The sequence below is a fragment of the Pseudomassariella vexata genome (assembly GCF_002105095.1).
Source record: "Pseudomassariella vexata strain CBS 129021 chromosome Unknown BCR38scaffold_19, whole genome shotgun sequence".
NCBI classification, from domain to species: domain Eukaryota; kingdom Fungi; phylum Ascomycota; class Sordariomycetes; order Amphisphaeriales; family Pseudomassariaceae; genus Pseudomassariella; species Pseudomassariella vexata.
Genome location: NW_024467974.1, coordinates 335,194 through 360,440, shown reverse-complemented (window position 1 = coordinate 360,440; position 25,247 = coordinate 335,194). Strand labels below are relative to the sequence as shown.

General features: G+C 52.5%; 8 protein-coding genes across 8 annotated transcripts; 3 read left to right on the top strand and 5 right to left on the bottom strand.

Annotated features, from left to right (window-relative positions):
• Positions 1-740: 740 nt before the first annotated feature.
• BCR38DRAFT_461240 (P-loop containing nucleoside triphosphate hydrolase protein) lies at positions 741-4,684 on the top strand (the record flags this gene model as incomplete). The annotated part of the gene is made up of 4 exons (XM_040862503.1): positions 741-2,126; positions 2,264-3,538; positions 3,804-3,969; positions 4,095-4,684. 4 exons carry the CDS (start codon positions 741-743, stop codon positions 4,682-4,684), a joined length of 3,417 nt encoding a protein of 1,138 aa, XP_040710772.1.
• Positions 4,646-6,070, bottom strand: BCR38DRAFT_501929 (phosphatidylethanolamine-binding protein; the record flags this gene model as incomplete). Its single annotated transcript, XM_040864853.1, has 4 exons — positions 4,646-5,339; positions 5,488-5,718; positions 5,798-5,862; positions 5,917-6,070. 4 exons carry the CDS (start codon positions 6,068-6,070, stop codon positions 5,136-5,138), a joined length of 654 nt encoding a protein of 217 aa, XP_040710771.1. The 3' UTR covers positions 4,646-5,135.
• Positions 6,071-6,276: 206 nt separating this feature from the next.
• Positions 6,277-7,101, bottom strand: BCR38DRAFT_490023 (uncharacterized protein; the record flags this gene model as incomplete). The annotated part of the gene is made up of 2 exons (XM_040864469.1): positions 6,277-6,602; positions 6,888-7,101. 2 exons carry the CDS (start codon positions 7,099-7,101, stop codon positions 6,277-6,279), a joined length of 540 nt encoding a protein of 179 aa, XP_040710770.1.
• Positions 7,102-8,432: 1,331 nt separating this feature from the next.
• BCR38DRAFT_354555 (major facilitator superfamily domain-containing protein) lies at positions 8,433-10,208 on the top strand (the record flags this gene model as incomplete). The annotated part of the gene is made up of 1 exon (XM_040856889.1): positions 8,433-10,208. One exon carries the CDS (start codon positions 8,433-8,435, stop codon positions 10,206-10,208), a length of 1,776 nt encoding a protein of 591 aa, XP_040710769.1.
• A 748-nt stretch (positions 10,209-10,956) lies between these two features.
• On the bottom strand, positions 10,957-12,744 carry BCR38DRAFT_461238 (Aldehyde/histidinol dehydrogenase; the record flags this gene model as incomplete). Its single annotated transcript, XM_040862502.1, has 3 exons — positions 10,957-12,459; positions 12,514-12,621; positions 12,694-12,744. The coding sequence occupies 3 exons, from the start codon at positions 12,742-12,744 to the stop codon at positions 10,957-10,959; spliced, it is 1,662 nt and encodes a 553-aa protein (XP_040710768.1).
• A 1,100-nt stretch (positions 12,745-13,844) lies between these two features.
• BCR38DRAFT_413906 (uncharacterized protein) lies at positions 13,845-16,535 on the bottom strand (the record flags this gene model as incomplete). The annotated part of the gene is made up of 4 exons (XM_040858880.1): positions 13,845-14,674; positions 14,730-14,808; positions 14,857-15,755; positions 15,797-16,535. The coding sequence occupies 4 exons, from the start codon at positions 16,533-16,535 to the stop codon at positions 13,845-13,847; spliced, it is 2,547 nt and encodes an 848-aa protein (XP_040710767.1).
• Positions 16,536-18,339: 1,804 nt separating this feature from the next.
• BCR38DRAFT_449319 (uncharacterized protein) lies at positions 18,340-20,766 on the bottom strand. The gene has a single exon (XM_040861282.1). The coding sequence runs from the start codon at positions 20,615-20,617 to the stop codon at positions 18,713-18,715; it is 1,905 nt and encodes a 634-aa protein (XP_040710766.1). The 5' UTR covers positions 20,618-20,766; the 3' UTR covers positions 18,340-18,712.
• A 170-nt stretch (positions 20,767-20,936) lies between these two features.
• Positions 20,937-23,364, top strand: BCR38DRAFT_378265 (uncharacterized protein). The gene is made up of 2 exons (XM_040857369.1): positions 20,937-21,375; positions 21,429-23,364. The coding sequence occupies exons 1-2, from the start codon at positions 21,254-21,256 to the stop codon at positions 23,113-23,115; spliced, it is 1,809 nt and encodes a 602-aa protein (XP_040710765.1). The 5' UTR covers positions 20,937-21,253; the 3' UTR covers positions 23,116-23,364.
• The last annotated feature ends 1,883 nt before the right edge of the window (positions 23,365-25,247 follow it).

Sequence of the window (25,247 nt, the reverse complement as noted above, 5' to 3'; positions counted from 1 at the left end):
TAGGAATGGCTCCGGTATGGACATGCACTTGCAGTTAATGGGGATTACAACATTGGGAACGTGAAGGTTCATGGATCCAATATAGGGGATCGCAATGCTCCTGAGTAGGACGACGCGGGTTGGGCAGGCTAAAGAGAGGGCCATTCGTCCGCAGTCACGGCTTTCTAGGTCTGAGCTGTCATGCTGATATAGAGGGAATCACAGCGGAGTATATAAGAGACTTCGAGGTGGTGTTGTGTCGTCTTCACTCTGGTGTTGAAGTTGGAACTCGCCTGGCTAGCAACCCCTCGACCCACCCCCTAAAGGTCCAGTACTTTTTACAGTTCAGATGGCCAAGACGTGGAATATAAAATGTCATGGTGTCGCAAACGCGGCGGTTGTTACAGCTTCCGCGAGCTGCTGGCGATTATTTGGGCTTGCTTATTGTATGCCCCCGTTCCTAACACTGTGCAGCTCAGATGATAGTACCTGGGTTTGTGTATGCCCCACACAGTGCTCTTTCCTCATTCAACGACAAACCAACTAGTGATGACTACTAACTTCTGACTTCGATAGGCAGACATTCCCCATCACCAAGTCATCCAATCAACTCACCGCAACCTCACTGCTTTAATCAAACTCGTGCCTGTTTTCCATCATCAATTTTTCCTTCATGCAGGTGCATTCAACGCCATCGCTCTTTCCTTATAGGCATTTCTTGGAATCATCTAGCCAGGAGTACTGCTCACATCCATCTAACGATGGATGAGCCGTGGCTGCACAATTACATCCCGGCAGGTTGCCTCCGGTTTTCTGCAGACGACAACAACCCCATACCGGCGGCATTCTGGGCTTTGCCCGAAGTCCAAATTTGGAAGTCTTTCACTCTTGACAACGATGCTATTCCTAACGCACTTTCCCTCTCCCAAACGTATCAAGCGGCACTCTTCGGCACTCGGACCCTTCAACCCTTAGAGTGCTTGTTTCGCCATCGCTGGATCCAGCTTCAAGTCAAAGCCGAAGCTCGACTCGTCCGAGTCTACATCTTCCCCCACGATCTGGACAGCCGCGTCATCGATCGCCGAGATGCCAAATTGACTAAGGCTCTGGGTTTGCTCTTGACTCAACTCGACTTTTCGCCAAGCGCATGGGGCGGTTCAAGCAATTCGCCCATTTGGTCCCATCCACTTCCTATTGGCGATGACGGAACTCAAATTGAGGAGGACGAGGATAACTGCTCACTCTTGGAAAGATTCAATAATGTGCCCTCGCCCAATCCACGTTTGGACGCTGTTTCCCGTGATGATGCTACTCTCATGCAGGCTGTCTTAGATAGTCAAATCCCGGGGCTTCAAACCACACTCTACCCGTATCAAAGACGGTCAGCTGCCCTCATGCTTCAACGAGAGCTTCAGCCTGGCCGAATCATTGACCCCAGGCTTCGGGCTGCTTTGGACCAACGAAAGGAACAGTGGTTCTTTGACACCATTACAGGCACCGTCTTCAGAACTCCGCGTTACTATGATGGAGCTCGCGGGGGGATACTTGCCGAAGAGATGGGTACCGGCAAGACCATCATCTGCCTAGCCTTGATTCTTGCCACCAAATTTTGGCCCACAACACCTCCTGAGCCGCTCTCAGTTGACATACCCGTGAGGCGCAAGATGACTAGCCTTGTCGACATGGCTGCTGCCGCTGTCAACCGACATTCGTACCCGTGGAAGCTCTGGGCGGACAGGATCCCGGAGAATTGCATCGGGCCACTGGAATCCCGCGAGAATATTGCATTTTACGAAGTTAGAAATCCCTTGGTCGAAGCACGGAAGGGATCTCGTGTTAAGACAAAACCGCAACCAGCTCGGAAAGTGCATCTCAGCAGCACTACTCTGATCATTGTTCCGCCCAATCTCGTGCAACAATGGCAACACGAAATCAAGAAACACACGACCGGTCTGAAGGTGATTACAATTGAAGAGATGAAGGACCATATTCCGCCAGTATCTATTTTATTGGCGCATGACGTTGTTCTTTTCGCGCACAATCGTTTCGAGAAGATCGAGAGAGAAAGATCTGCCCACTGCCCTCTAGAATATATTCGCTTCAAGCGATGTATCATCGACGAAGGCCACAAGCTTGGCAATGGCTCGGTATGCAAATCTTTGGCGCTTCCCACTTGTTAAGAACAGGGACTGCCAATCTAGCCTCTTTTGGAGCCTCTTTGTCCTTGCGATACGGCCAGGAACCCTGCAGTGGCTGAGCTGCAATTGCTGACCTATTTCGGTAGGGCCAATGGAAAAGCGATTTGATGAAAGTTATCGATAATCTCGAGATAGTGTCGCGCTGGATTGTCACTGGTACGCCGTCGCGAGGTCTCTACGGTGTTGACCAAAAGGTCGGCGAGAATGGCACGAGGCCCAACAGGAGTAGGGAAGGCAATAACTTGGACATTGAAGGCCTACAAGAGCAACAGGACCTGACTCGGATCGGCAACATCGCCTCCAAGTTTCTCAAAATTCGGCCATGGTGCAACACCAGAGAAGAGGTTGGCGACACGGTGGCCGATTGGGCTGTCTATGTGATGCAGCCAAAACACAGCAAAAAGAGTGCCGGTCGCAAGGATTGTCTGAAGACAACGCTCGAATCACTTATTATCCGTCATCGCCTATCCGACGTCAACGCATTGCTTCCGCCAGTGGACGAAAAGATTGTCGTCCTCGACGGTTCCTACCAAGATCGACTCTCCCAGGGTCTTTTCAACATGATGATCATATTCAACTCTGTGCAGTCTCAACGAACGGATCGGGATTTCTTTTTCCATGCAAAGCAACGGAAGAGTCTAATACAACTTGTCAACAACCTAAAGCAGGCAAGCTTCTTTGGAGGCGTGTTCTACTCGAAGGCAGACATTGCCAAGGCATTGGAGACTGCGGAGGGGTTCTTGCAAAAGAAGGAACTTCCCATCAGTTCTGAAGACCACGACTTACTCCGCAACGCCATCGCCTTTGGTGAAGTTGTCGTCAACAATCGTCTCAAGGATGTCAGCAATCAATATCACTCCATGCCGTTATATCTGGAGCACTTTCCTGGGGGTGACCCTGGACAAGCTTGGGCTCTTGATGGGAGAGGCGGTGCCGGTGAACCGATTTTGACTGATGCACACATGGTGTCATCTTTGCAGAAATTTCTCAACCCCTGCATAGACGCGCCGACTTCACTGCAGCTCATGATTGAAAGCGGTCGGTTGCACGTGCAGGGCGAGATAGAAAGGACAGGAGCGCTCAAATCAGCTCTGGAAGAAACTGGAGCGAGCAAGGTAGCCGGTCTGGCAGGTAATACGCCGCTCGGAGAGGATCACCACGCGAAGCCTAAGTCAGGAAGCCTTCCAAGGTCGGCTCCTTACGTTGATGCGGAAGATACAGCTGCGCCATTAACTGACATGGAAATTGCCGAGCCTCTAGCCAAGACTCGGATTATTTCGACAGTGTCTGCCAAGTTGTCATACTTGATTGACTCCATCGTCAAGTACCAGGAAGTTGAACAGATTATCATCTTCTACGAGGTTAGTTTCATCTCTTCAGAATTTGCCTTAAGGCTTGTAAGTAGAAGGATATGAAGACAGTCACGCTCTGCATCGTCTCCTGGCTGCTTCTCTTGCTTTATTCTTGACTATCAGAATGGATGAGCTGCGATGTCATCAACGAACTATATAGTCGTTACGGGATGCGATCCATACCAGAGCGGGCATGGCTCCTTCCTGTTCTGCTGGCATATTGATGCTTGTATTGCCTATATGGTGTACCAAGTACTGAACTAATCTGTCGCAGAATGACAATGTCGCATATTACCTCGCTGGCGTACTCGAGATTCTTCAGATCCAGCATCTGATCTACACGAGAGTCGGCCTCTCCGCCGAGCGACGAGCACAATACGTCGCCACCTTTACTCACAACCAGAAGTTCCGAGTTCTTCTGATGGACATCAGCCAAGCAGGTAAGTGCTCAGTCGGCTTTCGGAAATGCTTGGGAAACACAGCATGCTAAGTTTTGCTCCTTGGTATACCTTGGACCATCTGATCGGTTGTGAAATGCACTTATCACATGCACTGACTTCACCAGCATTCGGTCTTGATATGCGCAGTGCTTCTAGAATCTACTTCATCAGCCCTGTTCTCAACCCACAGGTTGAGGCTCAAGCGATTGGCAGAGCTCGTAGAATCTCGCAGCAGAAACCTGTGACGGTGGAGACTTTGGTGCTGTCTGGATCGATCGAGGAAGTCATCATCGAGCGTCGCAAGACAATGACCCAAGCAGAGCATCGCAAAGTTAAAAGCCTGATCGACGATAAGCCTATTTACGACTGGATCTTGAATGCCAAGACGATTCCGCTCCCAGAATTAGAAGACGGCGTTGCGCAGACGGCTATGTTGAAGACGCCGCAGTTCGTCTTCGGCAGAGGGTTTGGGCGCGAGCTGCATCCGGATGAGGGACTAGTTACGGACAGCCCAGAAGCGAAAGGTAAGAGCAACGAAAAAAGGGTTGATGTCGATTCCATGAGAGACAGACCGATACCATTTGCGCTTATAGGTGTGAAGAGATCTCATACTTCCTCGCCGGTCAATGGAGGCTCCACGACAGAGGGCCGGGCGGCTGTCGAGCTTCCGTCGAAGAAAAAGGCTCGCATTGCCCAGGCAGACGACAAGCCATGACTCATCAAGGGGACAATTCCAGAGGGTGGCGTGCTGGAAGTGAGTGTACCGGGTGATGGCACGGAGACGGAGAACTTATCACAGCACCCACCTTGACTAAAACGTCGAAGGCGTATCAAAACATAGGCGAGCGATTCGGTGATTACTTAGATACCCATAGTTACCATGATTCGCGATGAGACTATCCTGATCACCGACTACCGGCGGATTGCTTGAACGGTATACTTGGTCGCACCAATGTTTCTATGCGTATGCCACATTCGGAAGACGTTCATGTGTCCCGACCTGCTTTAAGTACAGAATAGGATGTGTGCATTTTACACAGCGTGACCTAGTCCATCTAGGCAAAGCCATTCCTTGGATATATACAGATACTACTACGCCAAGACCCGTCACTGGCTTCTCCTCGCAAGACGCCTTCCAACCTGGCCGTCGAGTCCGGGCCATTCTTCTAGCCCGTAACATTGAAGTAGTTAGCCGCAATGGGTACGCTCAAACCAGCGGCCTGGATGAAGTCCTCGACGTTAAAGCCGAGCTTCTGATTCTGAAGCTGCGTGTTGGCGGCCTGGGGGATGACCCAGTTCGCCGGTTGCTCCCACAGAAGGTTGGTGTAGCGATGGGGGTGCGGAGGGTTCTCAGCCCCGGGGGCAGGACCCTTTAGATTTGTATTAGTGTTTAGTTTTTGGTTCATAACTGCCCATGTCTGTCGTTTCTAATGAGACGCATAAGGTGTTGCGGGGGCAAATGTCGATTGTTCTAGTACTGGAACGAAGATGTTGGCTTGAGGAAAGTGTGGAACATACAAACCAAGAGACGGGTCCCGTGGCCGTCGAGCTCAGGGTGTAGATGCCGCTGCTGGTGGTCTGGCCGGTGGCTTTGAAGTCTCGGATGACGGTGTGCAAGTAGGTGCTAGGCTGGCCGGCTTGGGGGTTGGCGAAATTGGTGGAGCTGAGGGGGGCTTGGTTAGGATGCTGGTCGGACATAGGAGGAGGCGATTCCATGGCATAGGGGGCAGAAAACGTACGCATCAATATCTGAACAGTCCGTGATAATTAGCAACGTGCGTGTGCTTGCAAAAGTTGCAGATTACTCTCCGAATGAGTACTTACCCACCATGAGCCAGAGGTAAGTTCCGTTAGGCTGTGTGGCCAAACCGAGTGTTGGCGGCTGCGCCGTGTCTGTAGGCGTCATCAGTAAGGTTGACGAGGGCGTGGAAATGGTATTCTACTCACCGGACTTAGTCAACGCAGTTCCAGGGGTAGCGACATTTTTCGACCCAAAAGTGAGATCCAGACGTGTCGAGACACTGGGTGTAAAGCCAGCTGGTGTCTGGGCCGTGGCAGGTCCTGCGACAAGCAGGGCTGAGAACGCACTGGAAACCTTCATGATGCCTACCTAGTAATGGCCTGTCGAGCAAATGGCTTCCCGGCTGCTGCTACGGTACCTCCAGAACACGGCGGCGCCAGATTTTATATAGCCATGGCCCAGAGTAATGACACCATCGCCACTGTTTCCAAATGGGTTGCAACATCTGTTGATTGGAGTACAGGTCAATATACGGCTCTTCCTTGGGGACCATCCATATTCCATGGCTAAATCGACATTTCCTCATCTGGCCCGGTCGTCTCGACGGCACCGTCAATCATCCGGCTTGGCTCGGTACATGTTTTGCCACCCTGCGCCCCGCAGTTGGAACCCCGGTTGGAACGATGCCGGATGCAGTGGCGGGACTTGTGCAGTATTGCCAGAGGTTGACCGATGTCATACCGGCAGGTCGACGAGCGTCTGTTTCTGTAATGCAGTCCCACCCCAGCATCGTCTTCCCAGGGGGTTCTAATCAACAGGACATAGCGAGCGAGGTTTCGTGTCGTTTCCCCGGACATGTTCAACATGAAAGTTGTCCTCTGAGAATTGTTCTCTAATACGTCCGTAAGTGAGGGACGAATGACGTGTCTCATCCCTCTTGGGTGCTTACTTAGGTATGCTTCATGCATTTGACTTTTTGACAGTGCAATTGTCTATTTTACACCCATCTCAGCTCTGCACTTTCATATCCGTTCCACTGGTACTGTGGTCACTCGACAGATCTATCTGGCTGACTACCTAGCCCCTCTCTCCTCAAGATCTGTATTAGATCACAGGTCTTGCCTGTTCAGCCAATGAGATATCAAGTAACTACATTAGACACGCCTGCCTCCTTCACCCGGCCAGTCATGAAAGCCCCAGTAAGCAATAGGATCGTACTGTTGCTGCCGGTTGCCTCCGTTTCCCTTGGCCTCCTTGGGCGGGGGCTTCTGGGAGTCGCGAGGCTCCGCATGATTGGCAGCGTCATGCAGCCATTGAAGGTCGCCCGCGTTCCCCTTGCCTTGCTCCTTCTTAGGAGGCTTTGGCAAATTGCCGTGCTGGTTTCCGGTCATGGTGAGTAAATCCTTGGTTCGCCTGCAAGTCTGGCATGGCACGGTCTTGTAATGGCACGGTCTTGTAATGGCACGGTCTTGTAATGGCAAGGCCTAGATACAAGCTAAATGGTTCCATATTGATGCAGAGGCCAGGCTCATATATATAGCACCGCTTGCTCCAGCTCCAGCGTAGAAACATGAGTTCTTGGTGAGAAACACCTGGCTGTCTTGAACTAAAGCACTGGCTCCGGTTCTTTGTTTGACACACAAGTGGCCGTTCTCCAGATTACCAGGCATCGCTGCAAGAAAGTACGAACACAATAGCTATTTGAACACACACTCGCCCAATACTAACAAATTTCCCAGACAAAACCACCGAAACGTCCTCTCCGCGAGCAACCATACGCGCACTATGTCAATACAGCCGTGACGTCCCAATATTTCGAATTCGGTGCTGCCCAGACGGAGGTCCCCGAATTACATAATCCAGGATACTCTTCTTTGAGACCAATGGGGAGTGCCATATTCCCATCGTCGTTGATCTTCTACGGTGGCCAGATCGATTCGCAGCTGTGAATGTGTCCCACACAGCCTTTGCTCCCCGGTCGACAATTACGCGCTGTTCGACAGGGGACCACAACAACTACGCCTTCCACAGAAATCACAACCGTAATGTTGACACGGCTGATACAGACCTGACCAGCCAGGATGACGGAGCTCTTCTTTTCACACGTGAGTGATTGTAAGGGTACCTGGCGTGGGGTTTCGACCCAGCCCTTTCACTCCTCGAACTCAGACGCTACAGATAGGAAAATACCTCGTTCGGTCGGCCCCATTGGCCGTGGAATGGGCCTCCTAGGCCTCCCTCATATAACCTGAACACTTTTAAGTGGTACTTTTGCTTGGCGCCACATCGCCACGCTGATTCATTGACCCTGTCGAGGTTGATTTTTCGCCTTGCGCGCCTTGCGAGGCTACAATTGGGTATTTGATCCGATACTTTGTTAGTGTCCGAATCTAGCCAGATCCAATTAGCATTGGAATGCATGGATGCACGAGGTGAGTCTTGATTAATCAGATGGTACTACATTAGTGCAGGCTAGAAACTGTCTTTAGCTGGGAGGCGTGACCCACCCACACCGAGGACTTGGCGTGGCTACTCGTACGGCGACGGCCTGAAGCGGTCGCCCCGTCAGCTTGCGGAAGAAAAACCGCGGACACACACACATATATATATGTGTATATATATGCGCTTATGTGTGTCATCGATCGACGGGGTGAGTATCGAGGCGTTTCTGTCGCTGCTTATTCTCGACATTGCATTTGCACACCACCATTCAGAAGCCGTCATGTCGACGTTGACTGATTCCCACGTGGCGTCGAAAGATGCCCAGGTCCACGGGAGCCCGGGAGGAGGCGCCGTCAAGCGAGAGGACGCCCATGAGGCACCCGTGGGCGACAAGTCTCCGGGTGTGCTCCGTATGGAAGCCCTCTCGTCGGTCATGACGCGGGCCGATCGCATCTTCATCTTCATCGGCGTCTTTCTTGTCGCGTATGCGTACGGCCTCGATGGGACCCTGAGGTATACCTACCAGCCCTATGCGACGGCGTCTTTCGCCAGTCATTCGCTCCTGGCGTCCATCAATGTTCTGCGCGCCGTCATCGCCGCGGCGGCCCAGCCCACCGCCGGCAAAATTGCCGATGTCTTTGGTCGCGTCGAGCTCGTCTGCCTGTCCGTTTTCTTCTATGTCATCGGCACCATTGTCGAGGCCACGGCCACCAACGTGGAGACGTTCGCCGGGGGCGCGGTCCTCTACCAGATTGGGTATACCATGATCATCCTCCTGGTCGAGGTCATCGTTGGCGACATCACCTCCAGTCGGGCCAGGTTGCTGTTCAGCTACATTCCCGCCCTGCCCTTCCTCATCAACACCTGGGTGAGCGGCGACATCGCCGCTGCCGTCCTGAAAGCCACCACGTGGCACTGGGGTGTGGGCATGTGGTGCATCATTTACCCCGTGTGTGCTCTTCCGCTCATCATCAGCTTATCCCTTGTCGGACGACGGGCCCGGAAACAGGGGGCTCTGGACTCGTACACGTCATCTTTTCAACAGTTGGGCTGGCAGAACTTCTCTCGAGACCTGTTCTGGCGGCTCGACGTTATCGGTATCATCCTCATGATCGCGGTTTTCGCCCTCATCCTGGTCCCGCTAACTATCGCCGGCGGCTTCGAATCCCAATGGCGCAGTGCTCATGTCATTGCGCCTCTAGTCGTCGGCATCCTTTGCATCCCCGCTTTTGTCTTGTGGGAGCTCAGAAGCCCCTTTCCGCTTGTCCCTTTCCATCTCATGAAAGACCGAGCAGTCTGGGGACCCATGGGAATCGCCGTTCTCCTCAACTTCTGCTGGTACATGCAAGGCGACTATTTGTATACCGTGCTCATCGTCGCCTTCGACTTCAGCATCATCGACGCCACGCGCATTACCTCGCTCTACTCCTTCGCCAGCGTCCTAGCCGGCTTCCTCCTCGGCTTCATCGTATACAAGGTTCGCCGGCTGCGCATCTTCATCATCGCCGGCACTATGCTCTTCATGGTCGCATTCGGCCTTCTCATCCACTACCGGGGGGCGCCCACCTCATCGGGCCGTTCAGGCGTAATCGGCGCCCAAGTCCTCCTGGGTATCGCGGGCGGCATGTTCCCCTACCCCGCCCAAGCCAGCCTGCAGGTCTCGCTCAAGCACGAGCACCTGGCCGTCATGACCGGCTTGTACCTAGCGACCTATAACATCGGCTCCGCGTTCGGGAACACCGTCTCGGGCGCTATATGGACGCAGGTTCTTCCCTCGGCCCTCGAGACCCGTCTTGCGCCTTTGGGAAATGCTACGCTCGCGTCTTTGACGTATGGCGATCCGTTCACCATTGCGGCCGTGTATCCCCTTGGCACCCCTGAGCGCACGGCGATTGTGGACGCGTTCCAGCATACGCAGAGGCTGCTCACGATCACGGGTATTTGTTTGTGTATCCCGCTCATTGGCTTTGCATTTACGCTGCGGAATCCTAAGTTGAATGACGATCAAAACTTAGTTGAGAAGAGGGAGGAGGGGGTGAGTGGTTTCACCGCGTAGATGTTGTAGGTGAGTGCCAGGAGAGCACCGACTCATAAACAAGTCGAAGACTTTTGGGTGGCCATGTGGGGTAAGTCTTGTATAAGGTGCATAAAGTAAAATAAGTAGTTACTTGATCATGCTATGATCTCATAATAGATAAAACATACAGATAAATGTGTGACAAAGTTGTCTGGTGTTCTGCTCATCGTTGTGCCTAATTGCATCCTTGTCGCCTCGTGATTAACGTTGCTTACGAGAGTACCAAGACCATGTGATGACATCAACGTCTCCTTCCATTTCAGGAAGGTGCCATGCTTTTACCCGACGTCCTAACCTGCGTGTCTTTGCAAGAACCCTGAATGGCATGTCATGCACCACTCACTCGAGAATCGCCAGTTCTGGGCTTGGCTGAATAAAACCCAGCATAACGGATGGACATTCCATGTCAGTGCTCCATGAAGGACCAGGCGTGTTCCGTCAACGGGACTTTTTATGCTCGTAATATGTAGATGTTTGGCTTTTCCTCAACTCGACACTTTGCCGGCTAAGACAAGTACTTTTCGGCAGCTGCTGATACAATCTATCAATGCTAAAGTCAATGCTCATAACTCATGCTTAGGAACCACCAAACCAGCCTCGATGCACGAGAAAACCGCGTGGCCGTGGTGTGTGCCTCAATCCCGTCCCGCGTTCCGTCCCTCTATCTCTCTCCGCCATTTTCCCTCGCCCATGTGGGCACACTGCCCCGGATTTCCCAGTCCCTGAATCAAACTTCGTTGCTGGGGTATTCCACCTTCAACGTCGGCACAAACTCCTCCTTGATGCTCCGCGCACTCACAAACCGACTTAGGAACGTCGCACTACCCGCCTTGTCGTTGGTGCCGCTGGCCCTGGCCCCTCCGAAAGGCTGCTGGCCCACCACGGCACCTGTGCTCTTGCAGTTGACGTAGAAGTTACCCGCCGAGTTTCTCAACGCCTCCTCCGCGAGTCGTATTATCGATCGGTCAGAAGCGAATACGGAGCCCGTCAGCCCGTACTCGCCTGTGCTGTCAACAAGCTTGCATGCGTCCACGAACGCCTGGGCTGCGTCGGCACCGGTGTCATCGTAGACGTGGACGGTCAGCACGGGGCCGAAGAGCTCCGTCGACAGCAGCTTGTGTCGGGGGTTGGTGGTCTGGTAGATGGTCGGTTGGATGAAGAAGCCTCGACTGTCGTCGTACTTGCCTCCAGCGAGCAGCTCCAATTCCGAATCGTTCTTGGCGTCGTCGATGACGCCCGAGAGCTTGTTAAAGCTGCCGGCGTGGATAACAGGGCCAACAAAGTTCTGGTGGTCCCACGGTTCGCCGACCTTGAGTGCCTTGGTGTGCGCAACGAGTTTCTCCTTGAACTGCGGCCACACCGACTTGGAGACGTACACTCTACTAGTGGCGCTGCACTTCTGGCCCTGGTACTCAAATGCACCGCGGACTGTCTGTACGGCGGCGTTGTCAATGTCGGCCGAGCTGTGGATTATATGGAAGTTCTTGCCGCCCGTCTCGCCCACGATGCGAGGGTAGCCCAAGTATCGACCCTCGGCAGTGCCCTCGCCAATCTGGCCGTACAGCTTGCGGAAAACGCCAGTGCTGCCAGTGTAGTGCAGGGCAGTGAATTGCTTGTGCGCCAGGACGGCCTTGGTGACTTCCTCGGGTGGGCCGGGCACAAACTGAATAACGTCTTTGGGAAGTCCTGCCTCGAGGAAGATGTTGTAGAGCAGCCAGCTGGAGGCGATGGCCGAGTCGGACGGCTTCCAGAGGACCACGTTTCCGAGAAGGGCCGGAGTGCCGGCTAGATTAGCCGCGATGGCGGTAAAGTTGAAAGGGGTAACGGCGTAGACAAAGCCCTCGAGCGGTCGGTACTCGACACGGTTCCAGACACCGGTTGCGTTGTGACCGGGCTGTTGGGCATACATCTCCTCGGCAAACTGAACGTTGAAGCGAAGGAAATCGCACAGCTCGGCGGCAGAATCGATCTCGGCTTGCCAGGCATTCTTGCCTTGCCCAACCATGGTGGCCGCCATAATGTCGTAGCGGTACTTGGTGGAAATGAGGTCTGCTGCCTTGAGGAAGACAGCAGCGCGGTCAGCGAACGGGAGAGACTCCCATGCTGGCTTGGCAGCAAGAGCGGCATCAATGGCTGCGTTGACGTCGGCCGGACTGGCAAGAGAGTAGTTGGCTACCACCTGAGAATGATTGGCGGGGTTGAATTGCTTGGATGTTTTGGGAGATCTGATCTGTCGACAGGTGTAAGTGAGCTGCTGCAAGCGTAGGGATCCTTGCAACCATACCTCCCTGCCGCCTACTACCAGGGGCACCTCTAAGGGAACTCTGCTCTGGAGTGTCTCGATGGCGGCCGTGAGGCCCGCCCGTTGTGCCGAGTCCTTGGCATAATGGTGCTACAAATATGTTCAGTATCATCGAACTGGTCTCACACGAGAATGGCAAGATAGCAAGATCGATTGGCTTACATTGGGCTCATTGAGCACCTTGGGTATCTTGAAGGCAGCGAGCGTCGTCATCCTGGAGTCGGTAGTGCTCAAACACCTGACAGCAGGCAGAGACTGGCCATGTCGATAAGAACATCTCGCCCTTGATGAGACGGCCACTCTCGACTGGAATGCTCGTGCCAATTGCAAGCTCGACGTGCTCCTCCTTCCGGCCATCTTGGCGGTAGATGCTGGCAGCGCTTCCTTCCTGGCCGGAGTATGTGCTTTCCACAAAGTGAGACGGAACTGGCTGTGTGGAACCAATTGTGCTGGTGCAAGTTCGAGTATGATCCTGAGCTCGAATTGCCGACTGCTGTCTCTTACCTCACCTCATTGACGTGATGTTCGAGTCGTGCTTTATGGGATTTGGGGTTGCCAGAGCTGCTCGCTTTGTCTCGGCCTAGACGGCCTCGAGAGGGGCTGCGGGGCCTTAATCTGGGGAACTCAATTGAGGGGGCAGCCAATCATGTGCCGTGCAATGCCAGCCGACGCTGTTGTCCCGACCAGCGCCGAGCTCGGGAGACACAGACAGAGCCGTCTCCTTACATCGGAGGCAATGGCGTATTTCAGGACAGAAGTGGAAGTCCGGGGGCCTGGAACTCGATTGCTCCGCAGAAAGCCCGTTGGCCGACCTAAGCATTATCAATCAGACGGACTTGCTGGGATGACGTGATCTTTCAGATGAACTTGCACCGAGTCAAGACGCGACGATACCCGAACTCAATGAAGAAAGACCAGAGAATACAGACGACATCTTGCGTTTGCCAGAGGAGACCAAACATCCGCCGCCCATGCTGCTACAATACAACGAAGGGGCTGCAAACCACCCCGACGCACCTCTCTTTTTCTCGTCTATCCTACCTGGTAACACGACACTACTCGCTGCGCCCCATCTGCGATGATTAGTGGGTGACAAACCCGGGTATGAAATGTGAAAGGCCCAACTTCCTGTTTTCTTTCTGCTCCCCTCGGCCGAGTTTTAACTTTCCCAGGCTTCATATGCGCGCATGTGATCGCTATCCTGACTCCCGCATCTGCTCTGAACCCGAACGAATGGAAAACCGAAACTCCGCTTGCCCCCAGGATATCCTACATCTTCAAGAAGTTCCTACACGACGCATCCAACCCCAGCACTACTGGCCCGCCTCTGACGCTGAGGCATTCGTGCTAGGCTGGGTTCCCGGCCTGCTGCCGTGAAGGCGGATGTGGTGGTGCTCATTGCTTCCATACTTGCCAGCCTCGTAGTAGAGCGCCGGGATGTTCAGCCCGTAAGGTTCCGTCTTGCCCTCCCGGTCATGCTGATCAACCTCGACATTGATGCAGCAATCCAATGAGCCATCATTACCTTTGCCGTGCGTTGCAGGTATGGCGGCTTTGTGCTTCGTGCCCGCGTTCTTCTCCCCACTATGGAGGAATGAGTGTCCGTCGTTGCCGTCGAACTCGTTCGTGGCCACTTCGCCGTCCCCACCTCGGGGACCATTGACACCCGCCGCATGGTTGTTGGGCGAGTTTTCTGTAATCATGGCGTAGTTTCGGCTTGGCATGGTGACGTGATTCGAAGCAACTGTCTTGTTGGAATCACCGGGGTCTTTGTCGAAGAGGTTCATGAGCGTCTCATCCGTATCATGATTGAGATGATGGATTTTGTTTCTCTTTGCGAGCAAGTTGGCAATCGCCGCCGGAGGTGGCTTGTTCACGATGGCTGAGGACACAACGTTGACCATGTAGCGATGATCTTCGGCCGCGGGGATGTGCAGATTAGGATTGGAGTAGAATCTCCCAAGTGCCGCCAGGTGCACGTCTCCTCCCAGGATGGTGATGCGGACGGAGAACTCGGCGCAGATCTGCTGCAAGCGTTCGACCATAGTATTGCGTTCTTTCTTGTGTGTTCTAGCCGTGTAATGGTCGTCCAGGTCGTCGAGCAGATCCACGCTTCCATCAAAGTGGTTGAAAACACCACCCCCTGATGCCAATGTTAGAAAGTGTCCCCGCCCGTTTACTGAATCATGTCGTCTTACCAAATCCAAATCGCCGATTCAAGAACTTGATGGGGGCGATCAGAGGACTCGAGAAGACGTTTTCGAGCCATGTGAGACGCTATACTCGGTTAGTAGAGGACCTCCAAGGGCAATATTTATATCTCACCGGATAGGCAATAGGGATGCCCAGGAGAAAGATCATGTGGGTGAACGGAGTTCCTGCCGCAGCCGCAGAGCCAAGTTCATGTCGCAGCCGCTCGAAGATCAAATCGTATGTCTCCGGGTAGTTGACCTGGTGTCGAGTCCGCTCAGTACGTGCGTCGAGGCCGAGGAATGCGATCCTGGCACCCAACCTGGCAAACATGTTCATCGAGCGCTCGGCAACGTAAGGACCGGGTCGGCTACCCATAATATAACTGGGCTCGGTCTCAAAAGTTTGCTCCGCCACATAAGTGTCCCTGAGCTGGTACTTATCCTCGCCAGGGCCCGCTTCCATGGTTTGAGGCGCGTCACTGGTGTAAGTCGATGCTGGAGGAGCCAGGTGGTGCTGGAAGAGGAGGTAGTACTTGTGGGCGGTGCCGCCAATACCACGGAATACATCACATTTCATGAACTCGTTGACGTACGAGCCGAAGCCGTCGATAATGTCGTGATCGTCCCAAATGTTCAGCTGGGGTATTTGTCCGTTGGCAGTTGCGAACGGCTCTGTCGAATACCACCGTATGTAGTTCTTCAGATAATAGTCATCGCATTCTTGTCGCAGTGTTTCGCCGAAGGCATAGTCGCGCCTCTTCTTGGGGTTGCCGATGTCTGTCCATGGGCGCAGAGGACCGTCGACCCGAATGCCGTCGTTGTAAATCTGGTCGCCTCCCCCAAGCATTACGTGGAAAGGTGTCAGGCCGTGACGCCTCACAACATCGTTCCACAGGGCTGGACCACTCCAAGCCTCCTCTGTCCGGATCTCGGTGTCAGTAGTTACTACTCTCTCGTTCTGTTTTTCGGGGGGAGGGTCAGGTCGTGTCCCCGAGGAGTGGAGACTGGCGGCCTCTACGGATTTTACCACCCCTGAGATATAAGGAGGGAAAAGGACTCTGAAAGCTGCTCACCGTCTGTGCCAACGCTAAATCCGTTGCAAGAATGAAACATAATCCGCATCGACTCGTTTATGGCAGGGACGAAGAAGTAGTTTATCTTGGGCTTGGTAGCGCTCTGGTACCGAACCTCGGTGATGGAGTACGCCCACTTCGTCTCGACCGCGAGGACGTCGCATGTCAGCGGGAAGACCCAAAAGGTATTCCTGGGGTCCGAGTAGAGACAGGTCCCGGTTATGCCGATGCCGTGATCGCTCTTGATGGCAGCGTCAGGGCCCATCGACTGGTTCACTTCGGCGCCGTTGGCATGGAAACCTTCTCCCTGTAGCCCTTGTTCTGCGTCCTGGCTCACCTCGACGCGCCCAAGGTTCAATACGGGCTGGAAAGGCTGCGTTTTGCCTCCACCCTTAGTAACGATCAAGACACTGCCGTGCCAGACGTTTCCCTCCATGCGCCGGTAGTTTAGCAGAGGGCCGCAAACAACCTCTTTCCCATCATCGACCGCGAAAGCAGGTGCGCCGCCGACCACGATGGGCTTGAAGTTGCCGGTGCCATTGGTCGCGGGCCCGTCGCTTTCGACTCTCGTGGAGTTGAGAAAGTTGGTGAGGTCCTTCGTGTTTGTGCTGGCGGTATGCGCATCCCGGGGGGCGACATGCCGGGCGAAACTCGAAGATTCTTGATGGCGCCATGGGCTGGCAGATCGGCCAGGGTTCGGCACGTCGACAGTTGCGAGATGGTCCCGGTCGGATGCCATGATTACTTTCGGGGTCCGGTGTGCTAGGCTGTGAGAATGGGAATTAGAGGGATGCAATGGTCGTCGTCCTGGCACTCTTGCGCTTTACAACTGTTGCGCAATGTCTTACTGGCCGTGGCTGAAGGCGCAGGATGACGCGCCGTCGGTGGGCTGCCTCTTGACGCCTTTGCGACTTTGCGACCACTGAAAACGGGAACGGTTGGTTGGTTGATTGGTTGGCGGGTTTGTATGTAAGGTATGATGTATGACGCGCAGAACGGATGGTCTCGAGTCCACGAGTTGGGATGAACGGGAATTATGAGGGCGACGCGTTTGTTTCAACGTCCCAGTGTATTAAAATCAGGGAAATAGCGTATGCCAAGACTGACGACGGCTACGCAGATTGCGACAATATGGCTGTAATTGGATTGGGCAGAAGAAGGTGCTACCGTAGTGCACATAAGTCAAGAATGGACGTTGTATTAGATGCCTGCGTGACCAATGCCCTGGAAACTAACGAGGGGAGGACAGACTGTGAGCTGTCCCCTCAAATCCCACGATCAACGTGGGCAATGAAGTTGTTGTTGCTCGTTTATTGCTCCATTCTTACAGCTCAAGTTCCACCCAGGGACCAGAGTGGGATTGAGGGTCAGAGCTTCCCTGTCAGCTCAAAATAAGACAGGGATGGCGATCGCCTCGGAAATGCAGCCAGTAAGCAATCTTTATTTTCAAGCATCCTGGAAATCGGCCTGCATCATGCCGCATCGCATTGAGAACTCCGGGAGTAATTCTGAAGAGGTTGGAAAAGATACATCTCGAGCAGAAATTGGACCTTCAAAACAAGAACATTCAAGTTTCGAAAATCGCTGGTCTTAACATGGCATCTGGATCCCTGTTGGAATTAAACACCGATCCTTATGATGTGGCCCAAGGTTGGCTCCAGCTCACCAGGGGCAAACCATGGATCTACTTGACTGTTGGGAAATGGCGTACGAAACTGCCAAGACGGCTTCGCGGCAACGTAGATAATCTTCCTGTACCATATGTTTCTGGTGTGCTGAACGCTCAGTTTTCATACAGCTGGAACAACAGGACAACCTGACTGAATTGGTCTGAAAAAGTCAATCTGGAAGCTTTTGGATCTATAAGCCATTGCAGTAAGATAGTACTCGGGTCAATACGTGACCTCGGTACTTGTACGAGTAGCTCTGCGGGTTCCTTAGTAGAACCGTAAAACTTGATTGATTAAAAAAAATATTACTATATCGAGAAAACTCGGGAAGAAATCATCCTTAAGGGTACTATCGGATTCCAAGTATTAGGAGTGTAGTGGTACTACGAAGGTATGTAAGGGACTAATCCTAAGTTAGCCTCGAGGGATCCCTAAATACTATAATCCGTGCCCCTCTATACCTAAGGCTACCGCTTCCTATAAATACCATATTATCATGTATGTGGGATTGAGCGCCACAGTTACGCCCTAGACCGAAAGCGGTGCAGTTGCTAGTGTAGATAGCGGGTCCTACCCTTTCTTCCTACACAGAGAGCAAGAGCACTTTACAAATCCTGTGAAGACCAACCTACGCAGCACAACGCGCAGAGCAGGCATAGGGATCAATGCAAAATCATCCAGAGTTATCAACTTAGAGGGTTGGTTCCCTTAATACAAGGTTAAGCGTTACTTAAAAGGCCTGATTCGGCTAGACTTAATCGCATGGTGTTTATTTATACTTTGAGTAGACGTATGGACCTTCATATATAACCTTATCTTCCGTATTAGGCTTGCGTATTATCCGACACTTGATAGCTCATCATAAAATACTTTGGCTATATTATCTGTACACAAGTCTGTACAACGTGCGGCTTCACCGAATCTGACCTTGACTTACCAGATGCTGGGCGGTATCATGACCCTAGCAGGCCAGCAGGAGCTGGATAAGCAATATGCGGATTACCACCAGGGCACAGTTCACAACAACACTGATATTCTTCGGCATCGGAACGATGTCGACTAGCAACTCAACATTCCGGACCTAATGCACAAGGTCAGTTTCATATATAAGCTCTTTATACAACGCTCCCGTGTATCGCACACGTCTAGTATCAAAATACGGGAAACCTGGCCCTCCTCCAAGCGGCTACCAGCATACCACACCTTGGTTTAATAGAGTTGTGAAACACGAGCATTCGACGGCTCGTTAAGACCCGAATGGCCTCGGATGCTCCTTGAGCCCGATAACTTTATCCATAATATCCGGCGTATCCGGTTTCGGTTTCTGCCGGTGGTCCATGGCCTTATCCAGCACGCCCATAGTCTTTAGCTTCTCGGCCCTGACCCTAGCCTTTTCGTCCATATGCCTCTTTACCATCTCGATGCCCACGCCCCCAGCCAGCATCCCGCCCAAATGGGACGGGAGGTCCAGCTTTGCCGCCCTAGCGCTCTTGGAGAACAAGCCGAAAATGTGCACACCTACGAGCACGGCGAGAAAGGCCAGGCCCTGGGGCGCTTGCATGGGGTCGGGTGGCAAGCCAAAGATCTTGAACTCGTCGTATTTATGCATCCAGAAGTAAGCGACTATCAACCCATAGACCGCACCTGATGCGCCAAGCGTCGTGAATTCGAGGCCGCGTATGAGCACCAGGTGGCTCACACTGGCCAGGAAACCCACCGCGCCCGATGCGAAGTATAGTGCTAGGAAATTGCCACGACCGATCTCATCGTGGAGCCGAATGCCGAAGAAAAAGAGTGCTATCATATTGCCCGTAAGGTGGCCGAATCCGTGGTGTGAGAATATGGCGCCGACGAGCTGCAGTGGCCGCGGGGTTGCTGCCACTACCATCATATATCGGTTGAAAACTGCCCAGGCTGGCGGGAACTTCCACAGCATCCAGATGGACATGTTCATCATTATCAGACCCAGACATGTTGCTGCAGCAGGCGGGATTTCAGGCCATACCCTCCAGTCGCGTTGAGGAGGCTTGTACATGACGGCAAAGGCGGCACAGCCCCCGAGGATCAAGGCCGTCATGGCGACCATGGGGAGCAGTCGTTCCCAGACCTTCATCTCAGGCGGTGCCTGGAGGTCAGAAGTAGCGCGCTCAGTGTGCTTCTGCCGCCAAGGGCTAACGGCCCGGGGCTGCGCCTGATCCGTCTGTAATGTTCCGATATTGCCCAAGGCCTCATCATGCTCACGCTTTATCCTTTCCTCTTCCTGGCGCTTTTCTTCTGCTTCACGCAGGGCGATGTTGCGCTTGCGGATGCGATCAAAGGTACTCTCACCATAAGGCGAGTCGCTCTGGGGCTTCCTCGGCAGCTTTCCAGGTGCTGTCGCTATTTCCGGCTCTGGTTCAGACTTAGTCTCAGAAAACGGCGTTTGTGGCGTGGTCGGCTCGGGTTCGGGCTCCAGCTTGGGCTCTGGTTCAGCAGGCAACGTTTGCGAGCTGGTCTCCTCGAACTGTTCCTCGGCATCTTGTAGCTCATTCTCCTGTTCCTCGATGAGACGAAGCTCATCTTCAGCTCGTAGACCAGCGTTGATGACCTCATCGACTGGGATATTTTTGCGCAAATATTCCAAAGCCTTGATCTTGTCGGCGGTACTGTAGTGAGACGTGTTTTGTTGAAGGTCGGGGTCGTCTAGAGAACCAGCTACTCGCCGGCCATGTATGATCTTTAAGAGCCTGTTTGCGTCCCGCGCCGAGATATGCGGTCCAAAAATGGCATTTACTTCGCGCTGGCTGAGGTCTTCTTTCCGGAATTCCAGTCCGTCAGCGTCCTCGTAGGTATCATGTAGATCCGTGTAATGCAAAATGGCGCGAAACGTGTACTTTCCGGGTTGCATGAGTTTGCCCAGAGTTCGAGTTTGGGTTCGAGGCCATAGCTTATAGCATCGTAATTTAGAATCTTTCAGCCTCCTTGTCGGGCTGGAAGCCCCAAAAAGAGAATATTCATAGCATGATTGCGAGAGGATATTTCCCGTCGTCCTCGAAAATGTTCGAATCGCCGCGCCGCAAAGGAGTCGTTCGGGGTGACGTCGACGTCGAGAGAAGGCTCGGATGCCAATCTGGAAGCTGGAGGCGGGCGCAAAGGAAGAAAGGACGTTCATCGTCCTCAATTTAGACACTTGTGACCCAGTGTCTTTGGATTTTCAACGTCCATTGGCGCGTGATAACGCGGCGAAGCGAGTCTCGTAGAAAGAATTATCTCGTCAGCTTCGTGCAATGTTTCATCCTGTCAACCATTAAGAGCCGTTGGGAATTTTTGCTGACCGGGAATCAAAGCCACCGGGTGGTGAGGCATGGCAGCTCGGCATTTCGGGGTCTTGCTTAGAGCTACCGGGTAACTTCGGAGATAAGCAGTAAGCATGCTTTACTAGGAGATCCTGAAGCAGGTCTGCCGAGTAAACCGTGATCACAATGATTGAAGTACCCAATCATTCACGACTGGTACTTGGAATTTGTGACGGCTTCTGTACCAGTATGCACTCGTGTTGGCGGAATCTCCAAATGCCTTAACCATACGCCAACTTGTGTCGATGGTCGACAATCTTCAAGATTGAGCTAGATGTGACGATCAGTGGCTTGAGGTCAATGACGTCGCCGGTTCAAAGTCAAACCGTCATCACAGCTACTAAGACGCTATATACCTACGGGGACACATAATATACTGAAGACTGTTGTGAAATATTCAAGTTGGGTTCGATTGCATTCATTGTGGGTTTTCAACAGCATCACGTCGCCTAATGGCTCAGAACTCCTTCGACCGCGATATTGAAAGAGACAGCGCCGAACCGATGGCTTCAAATGATAATTCTACCTGTGCTGGACGCAAGCGTGTGCTTGTCGTGGGAGCTGGTGCCGCTGGGTAAAAAGACATTTGGCTGTCAGAAAATACTATTTGCTAACCACTTACTGTAGTATGTCCACGGCGTATCACCTCTCGCAGCATCGCGACAAATTTGATGTGACCGTTATTGATGCGGTAGACTATTGCGGCGGGCAGGCATTTTCTATCCCCTTGGATAAGGACCGATATGGTGCATCGTGGTGCAATCAAGGTGTTCAGGGTGGCTCCTACATCTTCCATCACACGTTGACTATGTTCCAACGGCAGGGTTTCCGTGCCGACCCTGTCGAACTTCAAGTATCGTTTGGCATGGGCGACACCTTCTGGTCAAACGTCTTCCCAACTGTACTTCTCGTCCGCCATCAGAAAGAGGTGAAGCGGCTTGCCTCGGTACTTAAGTTGATGCGCTGGTTCGAGGTGTTCTTTGCGCTGCTCCCCCTCCGCCTCGTCTTCAAGCTGTTTCTTTTCTCGGATGACTTCATCAATACCATCGCTCTTCCCATGACGGCGCTCTTCCTTGGTACTGGCAATGCAACCCCTGAGGTTCCTGCCATCATGTTTGAACGGTTGTGCACGTCACCTACCTACGGCATGTGGTATCCATCAGACAAAAATTCCGTGGTGCACAATAAACCACCGATGGTCGTCTTTCCAAACTTCACCGAGTTTTACAATACTTGGAAGATGGATCTTATTTCTCGTGGCGTCACCGTGAGACTCTCCACAGAGTTGACTGAAATTGTCCAACGAGGAAAAAAGGGAGTCGTCGTCAGACTTAAGGCTCGTACACCCGCGCCCGATGGACATAATCCCAATGATGGTGATCAGGAAGTTCCACCCGGCGAGGAGGTTTTTGATGAGATAGTGCTTTGTTGCCTCGCAGACACGGCCAAAAGAGTCCTCGGTAGAACGGCAAGCTGGAAGGAGAAAAAGGTGCTCGGCTCTGCGAAATTCAGTGATGATATCACCATCACGCATAACGATTCGGAGTATATGCAGAAACATTACGAGAATTTCTACCGCGAAGACCTTGCTGTTACCAATACTAACGGTGTTGACCAAACATCCCGCCTCAACTTCGCCATGGACAGCTTCCGACCTATGTATTACATCAAGATGTACCAGGACGACAAATCTAAGCTGGAGATGTGTTTCGATACCACCAACTATCAAAGTCAATTTCCCGAAAAAGTACCGTTTGAGCAGCATGTCTTCCAGACGATCTACCTCAACAAGGGCCGAGACGGCAAGTTGTGGACCGACAACGAGATCAAAGAAGACAAAATCATTAGGAAGGATTGGTGGCACCAGTTATGCCACAGCTACACGCACTATCTATTCGTTATCCCCTTCATGATGTTTCTCCAAGCCAAAAACCACACTCGGTTTGCCGCTTCGTGGACACTGGTCAATGCACACGAGGTTGCCGTCATGTCAGGTATTGCAGCTGCCGTCGATCTCGGCGCGGAGTATCCTGAGGATCTCGAGCATGACAAGTTTGCTTTGCTGTGCTTCAGACTGTACTATTTGCTTGCATACGGAAAGTGGTATAAACGCAGATATACCAAGGGCAAGGGAGCTTCTTTGAGCCAGAGCGCAAAGGAGGGTTCAAGCTGGGCATCGGGCTTGTATGGCAGTGTCTACAAAGGCCCGGGCGTCTCCACGATGGAGAGACAAACTTGGAGAGAGGAAATCAAGAAAGGGAATAGCACTGAGAACCTTGCAGAGAAGAATGCACCTGGGCGAAGCCAGCCGTAATCGTCAAGTGTCGACAACCATCAAATGATATGTGTACAATGGAGTGGTATTCAATATCATACGAGGATTTTCCAGAAATGGAAATACGGGTGTCATATTAGCCAATCATATCAGGGAAGATCGTCGGCGGCAACTGCTTAACGAGGTTTAGCTTCGGGTCACGTCTAGCCTGGACCAGTTTATCGCGAGTTACAGTCAGGCTCCAAAAGTCTGGGGACACTCCACTTTTACTACAGCGCTCTTTAGGGGACTGGGATTTTAATATGGCTATGTCTCTATGAATATATAGGCTACAGGTATTAAAATAGAGTCATTTCGAAGCTTATAACCCTTAGATTAATATTTTGTTACCTCTATCTTAGTGCCCGGGCTGCTAAGTTTGAAGAACGGCTACGGCTTAGCGGGAAGAGAAATCTGCTTCGCAGCGCGAGCGCTAAAGCGTCACATATACTCCGGCAGGGTACACTATGGAGAAGGAGGCCCGGGGCTCCGAGTGGATGAGTGAGGAAAAGGAGGTCCCGGCTGCCCTCCTCGGCCACTGGAGGAAGAGATGGCTCACCGGAGCAGAGCATCACGATCGCCAGCGACGCGCTATCGCTGAGGAACCGGAGGGCCCTTCGATGCAGATACCGAAAGGGGGCAGGTATTTCGGCCTGAACCGACTGGAGGCGTCTACGCTGTGCCAGATCAGGACGGAAAAAATAGGACTAGCAGCCTTCTTATTCAAGACAGGGGCTTTTGGCGTGTACTCGCCGCTATGCCGCTGTGGCGACGCCCCTGAGACGGCAGAGCACGTAATCCTCTTTTACGGGCTGTCGGAAGGACCGAGGGAACGATTACGGGCCGCCATCGCACCACGGCCACTATACTCTCGCAGAGACCTTGCAACGGCAACAGGAGAACCAGTAGTTAGTGGGACTATTGTAAGGTGGCTGCTAGGGACGGGTCGGACAGCTTCAAGGCCCAGATAGCATCGATCTTCTCAGGGGGGACTTTGTTGGTAGGTTGAGAACCAACGTAGTATGGTAGTGGACGCAACGCAGTCGCCAATAGGGCGAACCGACGACGCAGCGTATGTATTTAGTCCAGCCATTAGGGCACGGTTTGACATACGGGAGTACTAGTAGAGGTACCGGGGGCTTCGAGCCTACGGCGTATTTAATAATAATAATAATATTTTGTATACCAGCCGCGGGATTTAATAATAACGCGGAGCCGATGCTCTAGAGTGTCGTATAGCTTCTTAATCAGCGCTGCCGGTACTGCCTTCCACGCTAACTGCAGCGCAGCTTTAAATTTCTCAATATCCAGCTAGTTGTTTTTAGGATAAAGAGTTCAGGGCATTCCCTAGATAGATACCTCTTTAACCAGGCCCATACGTGCTCTATAGGGTTGAGATCTGGGGAATGCGCTGGCCAGTCTATTAGAGAAATAGCGTGCCGGCCGAACCACTCCATAGCTTGCGCCGAGAGGTGTATCTTCGCATTATCTTGCTGAAAATGCTGCCAATCCTTTATAAGTCCAATTTCGATTACGCTTGCATAATTGAACGAGGAAACGCTTACCCCGACGTGAAAATCTAGGGCGACGACCGCTTCGAGCTAGCGAATCGAAATTATGGCGAGATTTCCAGGACACCAGGGATTTCGTGACGGTCGATCGGTGTACGTTAAAGAGGCTAGCCACGGTAGTCTGCGGGATACCGCACATAACTGCCGTTACCATGGCCGCCCGTTGGACTTGAGTATACTCACAGCCAGGCCGATGATCAGTCATTACTTGCTGCGCAAATTCGGTGAGATTCGGCCTCATTTTGATATAATTGTGGTGATTAAAATGTTAGAGGGTGTAGGTGCGAAGTGCGCGAATTTTCGCGTTGGCGTAAAGTGTCCCCAGAGTTGTGGAGCCTGACTGTACCTGATCATCCTGTCGTTTGAGAATTTTTTTGAATATCTAATGCTTTTTCTAATCTAGATCTCGTTATAGTTCTATCAAAATTCATTATCACGATGATGTCGATAAACCACTCCGCTCAAAGATACTATTGCTCGCAACTGGCAAAGCTTCTACCACGTTGGTTCTATGTTTCTACTTGATCGTAGACTTTTTCTTGCCTTTTAGTCACTAATCCC